Here is an 18975-nt window from a genome sequence, read left to right on the forward strand (position 1 = left end):
TGTCCTGTCATATTTAAAAATTTTATCTATAGGGGAAGCATTTTAAGTATTGGCGAAGGGCCCCTGGGTGGCTCAGTTGGTTAAGCATCTGACTTCCATTCAGGTCATGATCTCACAGTTTGTGAGTTCTAGCCCTGCATTGGGCTTTTTGCTGACAGCTCAGAGCCCACTTTGGATCCTCTCTCTGGTCCCCCTCTCTCTGCCGCTCCCCTGCTTGGTGTGTGCACTCACTCTCTCAAAAATAAATAAAATATTTTTTAAAAGAATTATTTGTGGTACTAAGGGCAGTGACTAGGCTTGGATGTTATTGATTTTCTTGGATTTGTTAAAAATTTTTTTAGATGTTTATTCATCTTAGACAGACAGAGCACGAGTGGGGGAGGAGCAGAGAGAGGAAGACACAGAAACGGAAGCAGGCTCCAGGCTCTAAGCCGTCAGCACAGAGCCTACCTCAGGCCTGGAACCCACGAACTGTGAGATCATGACTTGAGCTGAAGTCGGATGCTTAACCTACTGAGTTGCCCAGGTGCCCCGGATTTCTTAAAGGAGTATTTTTTTCATTTCTTATTGTTGGCATTATTTTAGGCTGTGTCATAAAACCGTAAACCTAACAGATTAGCTCTTTCTCATCATTGATTTAAACAAGATAATTTCAGGGACACCTGTGTAGCTCAGTCGGTTGAGCATCTGATTCTTGATTTCAGCTCAAGTCATGATTGGCTCAGGGTTGTGGATTCAAGCCCTATGTTGGCCTCTGTGCTGAGCATGGAACCTGCTTAAGATTCTCTGTCTCTCAAATTAAAAAAACAAAACAAAACAACAAGATAATGTCAAGTTGTAAAAGTGCTGTAAAGAATGAAGATAGGTTTGAGGGGCGCCTGGATGGCTCAGTCGGTTAAGTGTCCAACTTCAGCTCAGGTCATGATCTCATAGTTCGTGGGTCCGAGCCCCACATCGGGCTCTGTGCTGACAGCTCAGAGCCTGGACCCTGCTTTGGATTCTGTGTCTCCCTCTCGCTCTGCTTCTCCCCACTCATGCTCTGTCTCTCTCTCTCAAAAATAAACATTGAAAAAAGTCGTTTTAAATTTAAAAAAAAGAATACAAATAGATTTGGGAAGGCATTATAGACTATATACTGTATTCATTCTAGGGAAAATTAAAATGGGAAAGTATAGTTAATCATGTGTAGGGAAGTGTATCGTTGATATTTAAGAGTATTTTGCATATTTTGTCAGTAAAGGTAAAATGTTTGGTGTAATACAGTTAGATAAACATATCTTAGAGACTTAAAAGATATGCAGAAATTATTGTATTTGTAAAGATTTTAAGTAATCTCTATATCCAACGTGGGGCTCAAACTTACAACCCCAAGATCAAGAGTCACATGCTCTAGTGACTGAGCCAGCCAGGTGCCCCTGGAAATTATTCTTTAATTTTTTTAAAGTTTATTTCTTTTATTTTGAGAGAGACGGAGACAGTGTGAGTGGGAGACAGGCAGAGAGAGAAGGGGAGAGAATCCGTGCTGTCAGCACAGAGCCCAACTTGGGGCTCGATTTCACAAACTGTGAGATCTTGATCTGAGCCGACATCAAGAGTCAGACACTTGACTGACTGAGCCACCCAGGCACCCCTGAATAGGGCACATTTTTGTCCTCGGGGAGCTTATAGTCTAGTGGGGATGGCAGATATATAATGAAGTAGTTAGAATATAGTGTGATAAGTGCTCTAATAGGTATGGCATAGGTTCTGTTAGAACTTAGAAGGCAGGGATACCCTGCTAGCCTAGGTGGTATTAGGGAAGGCTTCATACAGGAGATGATAACTGAGCTGCTGTCTTGATGAGGAGTTAGGTAGATGAGGTCTGAGAAGAGCATTCTAGGCAGATGGAGGGCATACCAAAGAGCAAGGGGGAACTGCAGAATGTTTCCTAAGGTTGAAAATAGTGAGTGTGGGAGAATGGTGAGAGATACAGGGGCCAGAACAAGAAGGGTCTTACCTGTCATTGCTAGAGTGTTGGAGTCAATCCTTAAGGGCTAGGAAAAGACTGAGAACTTTGGAACAAGGAGTAAGATTTCAGACAAGAGTATCCAATTACCTTTCAACATCACTTATTGACTAATAGGCATTTCAGATTTAACATGCCTCTAAACCCAGCTCCTAATTTCTCCCCCAACACCTATTTTTCCCCATCTCAGCGAATGACAACTTTATTCTTTGAGCTGCTTAGTCCAATCATCTTTGACTCCTTTCTCTCATACCCCACAGTCAATCCACCAGCAAATTCTGTTGTTTCTTCCTTTAAAATGTACCCAGAATTCACCCATTAATCACTACCTCCATTGCTAACATCCTGGTCTGAGCCCACCATCACCTCTAGCCAGGATTACTGCAGTAGCCTCCTCACTAGTCCCTCTGCTTCCTCCCTTTCCCCTCAACAGTATATTCTCCACACAACAGTGAGGAATCCTTCTAAAAGGTGAGATCCTGTTATTTCTGTTCTAAAGCTTGTAATGACTTCCGTGCTTAAAGTCCTACATAGGGTCATAAAGCCCTGCAAGTCTGGCACCACTCTTCTTCCTCCACACTTGCCTCTTTTCTGTTCTTGAACTTTGCTTACTTATATTCTTGCCTCAGAGCCTTTACATTTTTAGTCTGTCTGCCTGGAACATTTTTCCCCAAGATATCCACATTGGTGGCTCCCTTACTTTCACAAAGGGTTCTGCTATGAGGTCTTCCCTAATCATCTTATATAAAATCACAGAACTTCTCAGGCTAGTTATATTCTCCTTACCTTTATTTTTTTTTTCATAGATTCACTACTGCCTGACATATATTTACTTATTTGTTAGTTTATTGTTTGTCTTTCTTCTCTACAGCGTAAGGGTAGGGATTTGGATTCCTCTGTTCACTGCTCTATCCTCTAGAAATAGAACATAAAGTAAAATTTTGTTGATCAGATGATTTGCATTTTTAAAGCTTCACCATGGTGGCCTTGTGGATAATGAATGGGAAAGGGGCAGGGCAGAATTAACACTTGAAATAGTCCAGTTAAGAGATTTGGGGCCTGGAGTCAAGAATTACTTAGGAGAAAGACCTAATGAGATCTGGTAACTCACTAGACAGGGAGAAGTGAAGGATAATGACTCAGATTTCTGGTTTGGGTGGTTTGAGCGGATGATGTTGTTGTTAGGAATAAATGAAACCATGGGGTGAATGAAATAGACCAAAATGAGACTATGTAGTTAGGTGACCAACCATCCTGGTGTCCTCAGGACTGTCTGTTAGTTTTAACACTAAAAGTTCATGTCTCAGGAAACCCCTCAGATCCAGGCACACCCAGATCATTGGTCACTCTAATTTTTAGAGGGAAAAGATAGCTGACAACAGAACTCCAGCAGCATGGAGTAGGAGGAGATGGTCAAGTCTGTGCAGGAAATGGGGCAGAGGCAATTGAAAGGGGTAGCAGGAGACTCAATGGGGCATGGGATCATGGAAGCTAAGAGAGCAGATGCTTCAAGAAGAGTGGTCAACAGTGTAGGTTGAGTTTCCCTTGGAATTTTTCAGTATTTAGCTGTCCTTGGCAGAAGTGTGACATATCAGAGGCACAGTAAATGTTTCTTGAAATAAAAGACACAAATGCTATGCCTCTGTTGTTGTTTTTGTTAAATTATTTTGTTAAACTAAGTTAAGGGGAGTTAACTTCGGATACTTGCTGGGACATAAAGATAAAAATTAGTTTAGGGATACTACTAAAAGCAACATTGGGGCATCTGGGTGGCTCAGTTTGTTAAGCATCTGACTTCAATTCAGGTCATGATTTCACAGTTCATGAGTTTGAGCCCCGCACCAGTCTCTGTGCTGACAGCTCAGAGCCTGCAGCCTGCTTAGGATTCTGTGTCTCGCTTTCTCTCTTCCCCTCCTCCATTCATGCTCTGTGTCTCTCTAAAAAATAAATAAACATTAAAATTAAAAAACATTAAAAGCGATTTTATTTCTACATTGAGTGGCAATTTCAGGTTAATGAATATTCTGAATACTGGGCAGTGTGAGTAAGCTGTTACATTCTGCAGTTCTGAAACAGCATTGCGTCTGAGCGAACATAAAATTTGAATTTCAGAATGAGACACTTATGATCATCTACATAGTGGTTCTTACTGTTTTAGAGTAATCCCTTTGAGAATCTATTAACCCTGAACTGTCTCCTTCCAAAAACACATGTGTATCTTGCTTTCAGTTTAGGGAGTGGAGGGTTAGAGATGGCCACAAGAATCCCAGGCTAAGAGTCACCGATTCCCCTCGTTTTATATCTAAGGGTTAAGAGGCCTAGAAAAATTAACTTATCCAGGATAGTTAGTGACTGAACTTTTTCTTGATTCATTGTTGTATCCACTGTGTGTTGTTGTTACTGTGCCAACTCCATACAAGTTGATCCAAACCTGTATGTCCTGTTTAAAGTCCATTTTTTTTTAACTCTCTGTCTATGGGATGGATCAAAATATTCTGTAAAAATTTGATGGACCATCAGATTTTATATATTTAACTCTTAAGTCATGAATTAAGAGTTGATGGGGTAAAAACTTACTAATAATGACTTGTGCCTTTTGTTTGGAACAGGATGCTGTATGATTATGTTGAAAGGAAGCGAAAGGAGAATTCAGGAGCCCAGCTGCATGTCACCTATTTAGTGTCTGGCAGTCTCATTCAGAATGGACATTCTGTAAGTTGTCAGAATCTTATGAGCTGGAGTATGTTTGAGTTATAAACCATGTTACATAACATAACACAAGGGAAAACAGTAGGATTCAGTATTACGGAAATTTTAAAGGGAAACTTCAAGATGCTGATTATTTTGGATTTTTAGACTGAACCTAAAACTCTAAGTTTGGGTAATATCTTGGCTGTGATGCAGAGAGAGTATCATGATTATTCAGTTTTCCTAGGCAACAAGATTAGGAGACTGCTCTGCTATTCCTTTCTTCCTCTTCAAAGTGTACTGGGGACAGTGATGGTTAATTTTCATCCTGTTCAGATGTTCAGCCACAGCTTGGGTGTTCAGAAAGTCCAATTTTATTTATTTTTAAACTGAGTTTGATTTCAGTTTAAAATTTTGAAAAATTTCATTTTGGTAGGCTTATGTCTGAGTGGCTGAGGGACAGAGGTGTTAATAGGGGACTGAGCTAATGCAGTGCAGAAGCATAGGCCAGGAACACCTTTATTCTCCTGTGTCTATTTATAGTCCCATCTGGTATCTGGTCATTCATCAGCACAGGTCACTGCTGTGTTTTTATCATCCAGAGCACAAAGCTTTTTCAGGTCTGCTGACTTCTCTTAGCTACTTCCCTGTCCCTCTTGAGGGCTCAAGGGTCATTCTATTACTGTCATGCCTGGATGAGGGCATCAGAAGCTCTGCTGAGATAACTCGTTCCTTCTTCTTCACTAGACTGATCCTTGGGAACTTTGATAGTTTCTCCTCTCTGTCTTCCTCCCAAAAGTAAAGGACACCTTTTCTGTTCTCACTTCCCCAAATCTCGAATCTAAAAGTTCTTTTGCTTCCACTACCACCACCATCAGCTCCATAGAACTTAGCCCAAGGATTAGATTTCCTGCTCAGATATCCACTAATGTTTAAGTTTTTCTCTTTCTTTTGACTTTCCCCTAGAGCCCTCAGCTCAGAAAAGCCTGATTTATCAATGTATTGACTGGGGTCATCTTGTAGCAAGAGTCCCAAGCATGTGAAATTTAAAACTTGGGGCGCCTAGGTGGCTCAGTCGGTTGAGCATCTGACTTTGGCTCAGGTCATGATCTCGCAGTCTGTGAGTTCAAGCCCCGCGTTGGGCTCTGTGCTGACAGCTCGGAGCCTGGAGCCTGCTTCGAATTCTGTGTCTCCCTCTCTCTCTGCCTCTCCCAACTCATGCTCTGTCTCTGTCTCTGTCTCTCTCTCTCTCTCTCTCTCTCTCTCTCTGTCAAAAATAAACAAACATTAAAACTAGATTGGCAATTTAGTAATTTATAAGGAGAAACAACTGCTATGGGATCAGATCCTTATATTCTGTGACCAGCATATTCTTTCCTCATTGGTAAGCTATTTGGCAAGCCAGGTGATAACAAGGTGTTTATAAGTGTAGACAGAATCAGATGTCATTATATATCAGAAACACAAAATTAAGCAGACCTGATTTATTTGCTTTCAGAAATAAACCTGCCACCAGAATCCTTTCCACACATAGCTTTAGAGTGAATACTGCCCAAGTTTGCATCTGAATGTCTTCTTTCCTTTTGTTTCTAGGTTTAACTAACCCCCCCCCTCTTTCTTTTCTTTTGTTTTTTCTATAAGGCAAAGCCCTTTTATTTATTATTTTTTTAAATGCTTATTTTTTGAGAGAGAGACAGAGACAGAGTGCAAGCAGGGGAGGGGCACACAGAATCTGAAGCAGGCTCCAGCCTCTGAGGTGTCAGCACAGAGCCTGATGCGGGGCTCGAACCCACGAATTGCAAGAATATGACCTGAGCCAAAGTCAGACACTCAACTGACTGAGCCACCCAGGCACCCTGTCCCCCTCTCTTTCTTTAATTAGTTGTTGCCCTCAATCTAGTCATGTCAATTTTTTTATTTATCTTTTTATTTTAGAGAGCATGAGCGGGGGAGAAGGGCAGAGAGAGAGAGAGAGAGAGAGAGAGAGAGAGAGAGAATCTTAAGCAGGCTCCATGCTCAGCACGGAGCCCAACATGGGGCTAGATCCCATGACCCTGGGATCATGACATGAGCCAAAGTCAAGAGTCGGATACTCAACTGACTGAGCCACCCAGGTGCCCCTAGTCTTACCATTTCTTTACCTTAGAATAATTGTGTTCCTTTTTTTTTATTATTACTATTTTAATGTTTATTTGTGAGAGAGAGACAGAGAGAGAGACAGAGTGTGAGCAGGGGAGGGGCAGAAAGAAAGGAAGACATAGAATCGGAAACAGGCTCCAGCCTCTGAGCTGTTAGCACAGACACCAATGCAGGGCTCAAACTCACAGACCATGAGATCATGACCTGAGCTGAAGTCGGATGTTTAACCGACTGAGCCACTCAGTCACCCCTTGTGTTCCTTTAAAGCAGTGGTTTTTATTCTTTTTTTTTTGATCACTGATTCCTTTGAGAATCTGAAAGAAAAATATGTATGTTGACATATTCATAAAATTTTGAGTGAGATCATGACCTGAGCTGAAGTCAGATGCTTAACCTACTGAGCCACCCAGGCACCCCACCCCTGTGTCCATCTTAAGAGGAACCCACTGAGTGGGACGAGGTGGCCGAGTGGTTAAGGCGATGGACTGCCAAGAGGAACCCACTGAATCAGACCTCTACCGTGGTATGCATTGTTTAGCATAAGCAAGTTGGCATTTCAACTGCCAGTATCCCCTCAGGCAGCATTTAGCCACACTGAACTCTCTAGGCCGTCCACATTTTCTCCTGAAGGTACCCATTTTTGTTTGTAGGGCCTTACTTAGAAAGTTGCGTAAGTTTGAGTGGTTAATTCCTAATGCTGCTTTTCTACTTAGCTCTATAATTTTTTTGGTACAGTTTTACAGAACCTAACATTTTTCGGAATGACTTTTTTCTTTTTTTAAATGTTTGTTTATTTTTGAGAGAGTGAGCGAGAGAACAAGTTGGGGAGGGGCAGAGAGAGGGAGACACAGAATCTGAAGCAGGCTTCGGGCTCTGAGCTGTCAGCACAGAGCCCAACATGCGTCTCGAACCCAAGATCATGACCTGAGCCGAAGTTGGACACTTAACCAACTGAGCCACCCAGGCACCCTGACCTTTGTTTTTTTAAGGAGAAAATGCATTATGAAAACATACTAATATACCCAGTTTATAAAAATTACACTTTTGAAAAAAAATTTAGTTGATTTTATACTGCTTTTTTCTCTTATGTTATATGAGTTTTGGTAGTTCCTAACATTCATAAATATGTTAAAATACTGAAAAATATTTGCTTTAGTAAAGCAAAGCTATCTTTAATATGATTACCAAAAACAGGTTAAGATTTCTTTGCAGTTCCTTTTGTCTGTAGGATATATCTTACTAGGGATGCACAATCAGCTAGTATTTTATTTTTTTATTTTTTATTTTTATTAAAAGCTTATTTGTTTTGAGAGAGAGAGTGTGTGAACAGGGGAGGGGTGGAGAGAGAGAATCCAAAGCAGGCTCTGCACTTTTAGTGTAGAGCCCGAGGTGGGGCTTGATCTCACAAACTGAGATTATGACCTGAGCCAAACTCAAGAGTCAGATGCTTAACCAACTGAGCCACCCAGGCACCCCAATCAGCCTGTGTTTTAGAGTCACTTGCAATAACTCCTCTCTGTGGATAAGCCACCAATTAAGTATCTAGTTAAATTCAAATTTTTCCCACTTTCAATTTTTAGGTTCCCTACTTTTCCTTACAGGTAATTATTTTAATAGATTCTGCTTCTATTCCATTGTTGTTGTATATATTTTTAATATATGCAAATATATATTCTATTACTCCCCCTCCCTTTTTTTTAAGAGAGAGAGTGCAAGTGTGGGGGAGAGGGGCAGAGGGAGAGAGAATCTTAAGCAAGCTCCACATTCAGTGCAGAGCCTGACATGGAGCTTGATCCCACAACCTTGGAATCACAGCCTGAGCTGAAATCGAGTTGGATGCTCAACTGACTGAGTCACTTAGGTGCCCCTTTATTACTCCCTTTCTTAGGTAAAAGTTTTCATACTATACTCCCTATTTTACATTTTGCTTTTTTACCTACAGTAGATCCTGAACATTATTCCATAGCAGTTATAGAAATATCCCTTTTTTTTTTTTTTTAGTTTATTTATTTACTTAAGCAATCTATACACCCAACATGAGGCTTGAATTCATGACCTGGAGACCCAGAGTCACATGCTCTTTCAACTGAGCCAGTCAGGCGCCCCAAAATATTCCTCATTCCTTATTACAGCCACCTGATGCTACATTGATAATACTTTAGGTTTTTCAACAGTCCCTTATTGATAGTTTTTGGAGTTATTTACAATACATGGCCTTTACAAATTGTGCTATAGTTAACGTGTGTTTTTTTTTTTTTTTAATATTTTTGCCACTTTTAAGGTTGCGTTTCCTAGGATTGTTAGGATGCGTATGTACTTTTGTTGGGCAATTGCGAAATACTTCTCCATTTTTCATTCCTACCAGTAATGTATGAGAGTCTCTTTTCTATATAATGCATGTTGTCATATGTTTCGGGGTCATTTGTGTTTCTTTTCCTATGAATTGTCTTCATACCTCTTGCCTATCTTTTCTAAAGGAGTTTATTTCCTCTATTTTAGAAGCTACATATTAACCCTTTGTGATATGAGTTGCAGGTATTTTTCCCACTTTATCATTTCTCTTTGTACTTTGGCTTAAAGTTTATTTTTGTCATCTAAAAATTGTACATTTGTTAGTTTTTATAGATTATTTAAATTCTTCTTATTGTTTATAGTTAGGAAACTTTTCCTCATTCTCATATCACTTTATAGTAGAATTTATCTGTTTATAGAAGAATTCACCCATATTTTCTACTAGTATATGTATGGTTTTATTCTTTACACTTAAATCTCTGCTTGGTTTAGAATTTATTCTAATCTGTGAGAGACAGATGCAATTTTTATTTGGTTCCATATGATTATATATTAATTCTCTTTACAAAACTTACTAAGAGGTTCTTTTACTCACACTATTTGAGATGCTGTGTTCATTTTCTTGTGTTTATTTTTCACTGTTTCAAAGTTTAGTTTTATTCAAAGGGGCACCTGGGTGGCTCGGTTGGTTAAGCGTCCAACTCTTGATTTTGACTTAGGTCATGATCTCACAGTTCATGAGATTGAGCCCCACATCGGGCTCTGTGCTGACATCATGAAGTCTGCTTGGGATTCTCTCTCTCCCCTGTCTCTGTCCCTCCCTAGCTCGTACTGTCTCTATCTCAAAAATAAATATACTTAAAAAAAATGGAGTTTTATTCTAATACGTTAATACTAATGCATGTCTGATAACCTAGTGATAATTCATAAGTTTAAGAGTTCACAGCATTTTTAGAAAGCACATAATGTTAACATTCAAATAAGGCGTTATAGAAAATTTTGTGAAGAATGAAATGTTTACTATAATCCTTAAAAGCCTTGGTCCATTTTGAAAGATCAACATTGAAGTTTTAAAAATCAGAAGAAAGGAAAGTAAGTTTTTTTCCTCCACAAAATACATAAGAACCACTTGCTGGCATTTGTATTTTGAGTGCCTGGAATAAAATGGGCTACATTTTCAAAGGCAGTTAATAACAGCTTGTACAAGGACTTGTTTCATTTGATTTAGCACCAAGTACATTAAGAGTAAATACACCATTCAAGAGTCATGTTTCTCCTCTAGCTCTCATATGCCCCACAGGACGTAAGCAAGCATCCTTGTTACCCCACTAAGGGATCAAATCATTTTCATTTTAATATGGCAACTCAGATTATACTCACCGGTAGAGTTTCTTCCTGCCAAATAACAGTGGCCATAACTATGGCAGTGAATGCTAGCAGGTGTCAACTTCTTTGATTAGGAATAAAGAACTCAGCAAACTCAGTTATTTTTTGGTCTTTTTCAGCCTGTCATGTAAATGCTTTTAATTGCTATAGCTGTTTACTAATTATGATTGTTATATATATCAAGGGAATTTTCCTCAAGCATACGTGATCTATTTCTGTTTCCTTGTGCCATGGGTTTTCTTTTATTCTTCTTCTTGTAATTAATTTATTAATTACAAGGCAGATCTTACATTTTGATTACAAAGCAAACTAGCAAGTAGATCCTAAAGCACAAATTTTTAAACTCAATAACATTTGAAAACATAAGACTTTACTTACATTTTCTGTTGAAAATTCAGCTTTGGTGTTTTTGCAAGAACTTCTGTCTGTTTCTGATGTAAATCATCCCTCAGTGCACATGTATTTTCAAAAGAACAGTCTTAGGAAAATGAACTTTCTTATGTGCTAATTAATACATTTTTTAGTAAATTGAAAATTCGAGTAAACTGAAGGTATGTTTAATGACAAAATAAATACAGCATATGTGACTAGTTTATAAGTGTCTTAGTGTATAGGTAGCAGTGAATTTGCATCCTGCAACTAATCTGTAAATCCAGTTTTTTTTTTTCTTGGAATTTTATAGACATAATATCTCACAAAGCCATATACCACAGTGCTGAAGATGCTTTTTTTTTTTTTGCATCAGTCTATGCAAAAGCCCCTTATAAGATACTTTCCCCAAATAATATGGAATTTTTTTGTTTCTTTTCCATAAAGTAAGGAAACTTTATCAACCACTTATTCTTCTGAACAAATGTTAGGTTACTACCAATTGCTTTTTTAATTTGCTCTAAAAGATTTTTTTTAGGGCCGCCTCGGTGGCTCAATCAGTTAAGCATCTGACTCTTGATTTTGGCTCAGGTCTTGATCTCATGGTTTGTGGGTTCAAGCCCCACTTCTGGCTCCGTGTTGACAATGTGGAGCCTGCCTGGTATCCTCTCTCTCTGCCCTTCCCCACCTCATGCATGGGTGCTTTGTTTCTCTCTCTCAAAAATAAATAAACTTAAAAAAACATTAAAAACGTTTTTTTTTTTAAGTTTAGACATTTCTGATGTTTTTCAATTGCACACCCACAGATTACTGGATAAAACACTAGATAATTTCAAAAGATGAATCTTTATATTTCACTCATTTGACACATCCTTAATTTCCAGATAAAATCAGTAGAAATGAAACTAATAGAATTCTCAAAGAATTCATACATGCCAGTCTTAGGATAAGGAGCTTCTAAATGCATGGACGAGGAGCTTCTGCTCATCTTACTAGGTAAATGTGGTTTTCCTCATGAAGTAACTGATGCTTTCTGGTTCATTTGTGGAACTTTTGTTTGTAGGGAAACATATGCATAGGGCCAGATCTTATCAGTTTCTGTTGTGGAGAATGTATCCTACACCCCTTTTGTCTGGTAGGTAATATTCCAGGACCAGTTCTGTTTGGGTTTTGTAAGCCTTCCATCTCTTGAGAACCATTTCTGGTCTGTTATTCTCACACTGGATGATAGGTCCTCCAGTCAGATCATCACGGTTTTGGGAGGGATGAATTTGATGTTATAGGCCGGGTGGCTAGGTGGATGAATTTAGCAAGGAGTGAGGTGTTGTTTAATGACCTCAAAGGGCATGTTCAGATTAATCACCGTGTCTATCTGATAAACGATCCAGGGCTTCTGCTTATGGAAGTGTCCTTGGAAAACTATCTAATACCCAGCTATGTTGGGTGAGATTTTTCAGTTCACGAAGGGCCAAGCTGAGTCATGACATTGTCTGAAATGAGCTTCCCTTGTTTAGTGAAAGTCTTGGCTAACCAATTTCTGTGTCCCAAGCCCATTGTCTCAGAGTGGGTCCCTGTGGGAGAGGGGCTTCAGCTCAAAGTATTTTGTGATGTGCGATGACACACCTTGCCCGAGCTCGGTGCCACCATGATCACTGCGTTCAGGAGGCCCGGGCTGCACAGAAAGAGGGCTTTGGCCTGGTTGCACACTCACCCTGTTCTGTGGTTTGGGACCTGTGGGCTGGCAGCACTGTGAGCTGAGGGCTGCCATTTGTTTGGTTTTTCATTGTATTGTTGATATGTATATTCTGTCACTTTCCTTAACCCGATGAAGTTTTAAAGTAAACAGCTTAAGTTAAAAAATAAGCCTGACTTTATGAAACTGTAATACAGATTTTTATGGGTACCTAATGTTCGTAATTTCACATCAAGGTGCAATTGAATTATCAGCAAAGAAACTTTCAAATTGGAAGTTGTACTACTACTTTAAACACTAATGAGATGTTATTTCCTTACAGTGCCACAAGGTTGCAGTAGTGAGAGAAGATAAATTGGAAGGTAAGTGTTTTAGCAACTTAGCAAGATTTTCTTCTTTTGGGATCAATGTAGGTACAGAAAAAATCTGCCCCTAGCATCTGCGTACAGTATATTTAGCTATTTAACTGAAGAGCTGAATATTCCTTTTATTAGTAGTTTCTGAAACATGTTAAAATAGGATACCACATCTGCCTAACTTCCCATTTTTAAGACCAGTAGCTGCTGACATTTATAAAGCACTTTTATCACAGGATTTCAAAGCTCATGTGATTCTTGCAAAAAAACTGTCATGAATAACATGTGGAACACCTCATCAACTGTAAAAAGACAGTAGTCTCTAAATACTGTTTTGTGTTCCAGGACAGTTTTTTAGGAAGAAAATTAAAGATTGCTTTTCCAAAGTCAGAAAGACTTAATAGAACTTCTAAATTAAATTTATCTTCCCATTTCAAAATTATTAATGCTATGGTTCTATTTAAAAATCCAGTTCAAAGGAATTTTATGACAGGGTCCACATGATCTGGACCTTTGTCTCAAGACAAAACTTGTACTGTTGTACTTCCTATACAACACCACCAGTGGTGTCATTGTCTTACAGAAGAACTCTGAGGTATTTAGGGTGGTGGAGATGTCCACTTTTTTCTTTGTGAATTCCCACCGTGGTAGGCAAAGTGAGATTTATTCATTCAGTAGATACATCATGAGTATTTATACTCTGTCAGGCTCTGTGCTACGTGCTGGAGACTCAAGCACATTCCCTCTCTTCGTGGAATCTAACATTTGTTCTTGTGATGTTCTTCTGTGTTTCTCCTCTGCAGACTTATCTGGTTAGTATTTTTGTTATAGAGTTGCTTTGTCTGCACAAAAATTGAATTACATAATTGAGTCTTCTCAGGTAGAAATTATTCTTCAGTTATATGCTAAAGATTCTTCCCTGACTGAAAAAAAAAAAACCCAGAACATCATAGTCATCATCAATCATTCATTAATGTTTACCGAATGTCCACTGGATGAGTGATACCCTCACAGGTGTGGTACTTAGGACTGACTCACCACTACCTACCTTGTCATTATGTCCCTGTTATAGAAAAAAGAGTTGATGTTATACTGTGTATGTGACTCTTTGGCCTTTTAGGGCTTTTTGGACCACCACAGATTGCAAATGGTTTTAATGCAGAAGGGTTTCTTGTTAAAGTCCCCACATGCTATGAAGTTTGTGTATTAACAGACTGCTTTTCCTGTTGACTTGTAGCAGTGAAGTCCAAGCTAGCTGTGACTGCCAGCATCCATGTGTACAGCATCCAGAAAGCCATGCTAAAGGACAGTGGGCCTCTGTTCAATACCGACTATGACATCCTTAAAAGCAACTTGCAGAACTGCAGCAAGTGAGCTCCTTAATGTTCCTTGTGGGCTTCTTTACGAATTGATTTTGTAAGATGTTTACACAGTGGCTGCCTCTTAAGAGTGAATGCCAAGTCTAGTAAAACCCCATTTATCTTGCAGTAAGACACATGCCTGGTTTTATTAGTACATCATAAGGTGAAAAATAGCAGCCACAACCCATATTGAAAACCCCAGTGGACTCCCCATAAATCTATTTCTCATGTATTTATCCTGTCACCGCCACCAGAAATGTTTGTTGTGCCCCCTCATTACTCCCTTACCCCAGTCTCTGCTTGTCTGAATCCTACCCATTTTTCAGGAACCAGTGTAAACGTCCTTCAAAAACTATTTCTAATTTGTTATCCCTCTACCTTCCATCCAAAAGCAGTTGATCTTCACAGCCAGGATCACATCTTGTTTGTTTTTGTACTTTATATCGTTTTCAGTGAGGTGATGGACCATAATGCACAGGCTTGTGTTGTGGCTTTGCTGCTTAATAGCCTGGTGGTTTTGGGCCAATTACTTAAACTCTTTGAGTTTTGGCTTTTTCATTTTTAAATTAAATTCATTTTAAAACTTTTTTTTTTTTTTTAATTTTTTTTTCAACGTTTATTTATTTTTGGGACAGAGAGAGACAGAGCATGAGCGGGGGAGGGGCAGAGAGAGAGGGAGACACAGAATCGGAAACAGGCTCCAGGCTCTGAGCCATCAGCCCAGAGCCCGATGCGGGGCTCGAACTCACGGACCGCGAGATCGTGACCTGGCTGAAGTCGGACCTTAACCGACTGCGCCACCCAGGCGCCCCTAAAACTTTTAAATAGTAATACCTACTTTGTGGGGTTGTGTTAAGAGTTCAAATCAGTTCCCCAGACATATTAAGCACCTACTACTTTGATAGGTACTAAGTGAGATCATTTGAATTCATTCCACAAAGTTCTGATGAGTACCTATGACATGCCACACACTGTAGAGTGAATATGGCCCAGTACCTGCTTATGGAACTGATGGTCCTATGGTAAACACTTACATTATAGCGTGACAGTGCTATAATAGGAGTAATACTGAGGGAGGCTATTTGGGGGGCATTTGTGGGAAATCAAATAGCTAGGGCCTGTGTTAGGAGATTATAGGGAACGCATTGCAAAGCAGAACACTGCTTTCTGGCCTGCTCTTCTCATAGCCCTCTGAGTGATCTCCACTGTAGTGGCCTCCTCAAGACATCATGAACAATGACTGATTACCCTCCTCAACTCCCATGAGCAAGAAGATTCTTCAAACAAAAAAGGGGGATAGGTGGGAAATCAAATAGCTATGTCCTGGGTTAGGAGAATACATGCTTTCCTTATAATCGCCTAACCCAGGACATAGCTATTTGATTTCCCACAGACACTCATCCCTCACTTTTGGGTGGGGTGGAGTGATGAGGCAAAAGAGAGAAGGCTTCCTAGAGGGTGTGACATTTAAGTCAAGGCCTTAAGGCCCAAGTAGAAGTAGCCAGTAAAAGGAGAAGTAGAAGAGTGAGGACAGAACTGTGAGGAAACATGGTGCTTGTGTGGAACCAAAGTCATTTTCTATGGCTGGACTTAGACTGAGAGGTAGGAAATAATGAAATATAAGACTAAAGTAGGACTCACAGTCTACACTTTGACTAGTAGGTTAAAGAGTTTCGACTTTATTCTGAGGGCACTGGGGAGCCACTGAAGATTTTGAAGCAGATGGGTGAAATGATCAGAGCTGCATTTATAGAAAGGTCACCTGGGGCACCCAGGTGGCTCAGTCAATTAAGTGTCCAACTCTTGATTTTGGCTCAGGTCATGATCTCATGGTTTGTAGGATCAAGCCCCACATCAGGCTCTGTGCTGAAAGCGCAGAGCCTGCTTGGGATTCTCTTTCTCCCTCTCTCTCTGTTCCTCTCCTGCTTGTACTTGTTTTCTTCCTCTCATTCAAAAATAAATATTAAAAAAAAAAAGATCACTTGGCTGCAATAAGATGGTGAACATTGATCAGAAGGGAATAATCGGGAGACAAAGCCATCAGTGAAGAGAGATATTGCAGTGATTCAGGGTGGAGATGACAGTTATCTGAAGTATAGTAGTTGTATTGAGGGTGAAGAGGTATGAAGGTTCAAGAGTCATGCTGTCAAAACCTGGATGTTGTCACACTTGGAGACCAGGTGTGTGTATGTGGCTGGGTGGGGGTGTTCATGATGTTAAGGATGATAACCATATATCTGACTTGGTGGCTGAATTGGGTGATGGTGTTATCAGTAAGAAAGGGAATATGTGGGGAGGAGTAAGCTTGCGGGGAGAAGGAAAAATGGTGAATTGGGTTTGGACATGTTGAGTTTGAGAAGCCTGTGGGGAGTCCAAGTGAAGATGTCCATGCAATAGATAGATGAGTCTAGAGCTAAGGAGAGAAATCTGGCATGAAGATAGAGATTTCAGAATCAGAGAAAATAGGTAATTAATTGGGACACAGCAGTAGATACAGTCATTCACAGAGAATGCGTAGAATGAAGGAGGGCAGAAAGTAAAACCCGAGGCCATGGTTACTAGCTGTATAACCTTAAGCAAATTATTGAACCTCTCTGTGCCTCTGTCTCCTCATCAGTAAAATGAAGCTAACAACGGTACAAAGCTCAACAGGTTATTGAGGAGTAAATGAATGAATATATATAAAACACTTAGAATAGTGTTTGGTACATAGTAAGCGCTATTTAAAGATAGCCACTTTTCAAGGGATGGGCAAGAGAAGAGGAGCCTAAATGGGAGCAGCCAGAGATGAGAGGAAAATCACGAGAATATAGGGGGCTCTAAAAGCAAGGAAAGAGTTTTAAGAGGTAGGGACTGATTGGCAATATCATATCTTACTGAGAAGCAAAGTAGAATAGGAACTGAAAAGTGTCCATTGGATTTAGTGATGGCCTTGGTAAGAGGCTTTTCCATGGAGTGGCCAGAATCTGGTGAACTGAGTAAATGGGAGCATGATAAAGTGGGACAGCAAAAATGGACAAGTCTTTTCAGGAAATTGGACTGTAAAATGGAGAAAGAGAGAGGTAGCTAAAGAGGATTTGAGACTGAGAGAGAATATATACATTGTTGAGAATGCCCTGAACTTGTACTATTCAGAAAGAGCCATAAGAGAAGAAATGGTTGAAGCTACTGGGGGAGATGGGGTAACTGATACAGCCAGGTCCTTGAGGAGAAATAGGGACTTGCCAAACATAGTTTCTGTAAGTTCCATGAGAACAGGGATTGTGTCTATTTTGTGACCAAAAAATGGTGCCTGGCAAATGGTAAGCATTTAGTAAGTAACTGTTGAGTGAATTGATGATAGACATTAGTTCTTTTACTCTACCACTCAAACCTTAATAGGCACACAAATATTTATTAAATAAATAACTATAATTCTATAGCTAGAGTAATAAGTGGTGGGGTTTTTAAAAATTTTTTAGTGTTTATTTTTGAAAGAGAGACAGAGCATGAGTGGGGGAGGGGCAGAGAGAGAGGGAGACACAGAATCTGAAGCAGGCTCCAGGCTCTGAGCTGTCAGCACAAAGCCTGATGCAGGGCCTGAAGCCACAAATTGTGAGATCATGACCTGAGTCGTGATCCGAAGTTGGATGCTTAACCGACTGAGCCACCCAGGCACCCTGATAAGTGGTGTTTCTTAGGGAAGGACTACAAGAAAAGATGAATATCCTGATAGGTTTATGTAAATTGTACTATTAGATTTCAAAAATAATCTGTATTAAAATCTAGTTGTGGCATGTCAAGCTCTAAAAATCAGTTCTTCTATTGTATCTGAGTAGACAAACAGGAATAAAGGGGACTCAGAAGTTCAAAATGATATTTACTCAGGGACCACTAAAGTAAACATGGCAAAGTAGAAATGTGGTAATAGGAAGCACTTTAATGAAACCTTACTTAAATACTTAAAGTATAATGGGTAGAAATGTGAAGAATTTATCTCCAATAAAGAAGTTTGTAATTGCCCTTGAGAATTATGGGCCAACTGAAATCTGACTCATTGTTTCGTGTGTTTTAAGAAGTGCTGTGACAGGAAGAAAGTTGAAATTTTAGGACTGAGCAGATTCTTCTCTCTTCGGACATGTTCCCAGCCTAACTTGGTCTCTTCCTTATTGCCAGTTCTGGTCCTGACCCTAAGGTGTGGAATGTAGACCAAATGGAGAAAGAGTTGTTTCAGGGCCAACTTCAGATGTTGACAATGAAATAAACCATTGCTTTTTTCTGTGTACATGGAAGCATTGCAAGGCCAGAGAGGAAGACTAGTGGGTATAAGGAAATGATTTCCGTCTGTTCTTAACTCTGATGCACAAAATATTTGTGTTAGTGTGGGGTTTTCTGAAGTGGACTCTAATAAATCAGGGGAAGATTTTGGAGCTATAGACTCAGCTTTGGGGCTGCTCAGTCTAAGGTTACTTCTGAAATTAAATGATGTATCAGGGACTTTTTTCTTAGGCCAGTTAATCTAGAAGTTGTGCCTGGTTGATCTCTCGAATGATTACTATTACCACATAGTTTCTTTCTTAACTTTTCCCACCTCAAGTGGAGGTGATACATTAAAGAAGGGAGAGAAACCAGAAGCCTCACTTCCAGGGACTTCAGTTCTCATTCTTTCACACGTATTTCTATGTGCCAGGCCTTGTACTGGGTACC

General features: G+C 39.8%; 1 protein-coding gene and 1 pseudogene across 1 annotated transcript in view; one reads left to right on the top strand and one right to left on the bottom strand.

Moving 5' to 3' along the window:
• Positions 1-18975, top strand: part of POLD3 (DNA polymerase delta 3, accessory subunit) — a 52050-nt gene that overhangs the window by 7128 nt on the left and 25947 nt on the right. The window contains exons 3-5 of the mRNA XM_027039812.2: positions 4615-4717; positions 12895-12934; positions 14166-14298. Of these exons, the coding sequence (XP_026895613.1) occupies positions 4615-4717; positions 12895-12934; positions 14166-14298 (276 nt within the window). The remainder of the gene's footprint in view (positions 1-4614; positions 4718-12894; positions 12935-14165; positions 14299-18975) is intronic.
• Positions 11892-12663, bottom strand: LOC113593765 (GTP:AMP phosphotransferase AK3, mitochondrial-like; annotated as a pseudogene).

Source organism: Acinonyx jubatus, chromosome D1, assembly GCF_027475565.1.
Source record: "Acinonyx jubatus isolate Ajub_Pintada_27869175 chromosome D1, VMU_Ajub_asm_v1.0, whole genome shotgun sequence".
In the NCBI taxonomy this organism is placed as follows: Eukaryota; Metazoa; Chordata; class Mammalia; order Carnivora; family Felidae; genus Acinonyx; species Acinonyx jubatus.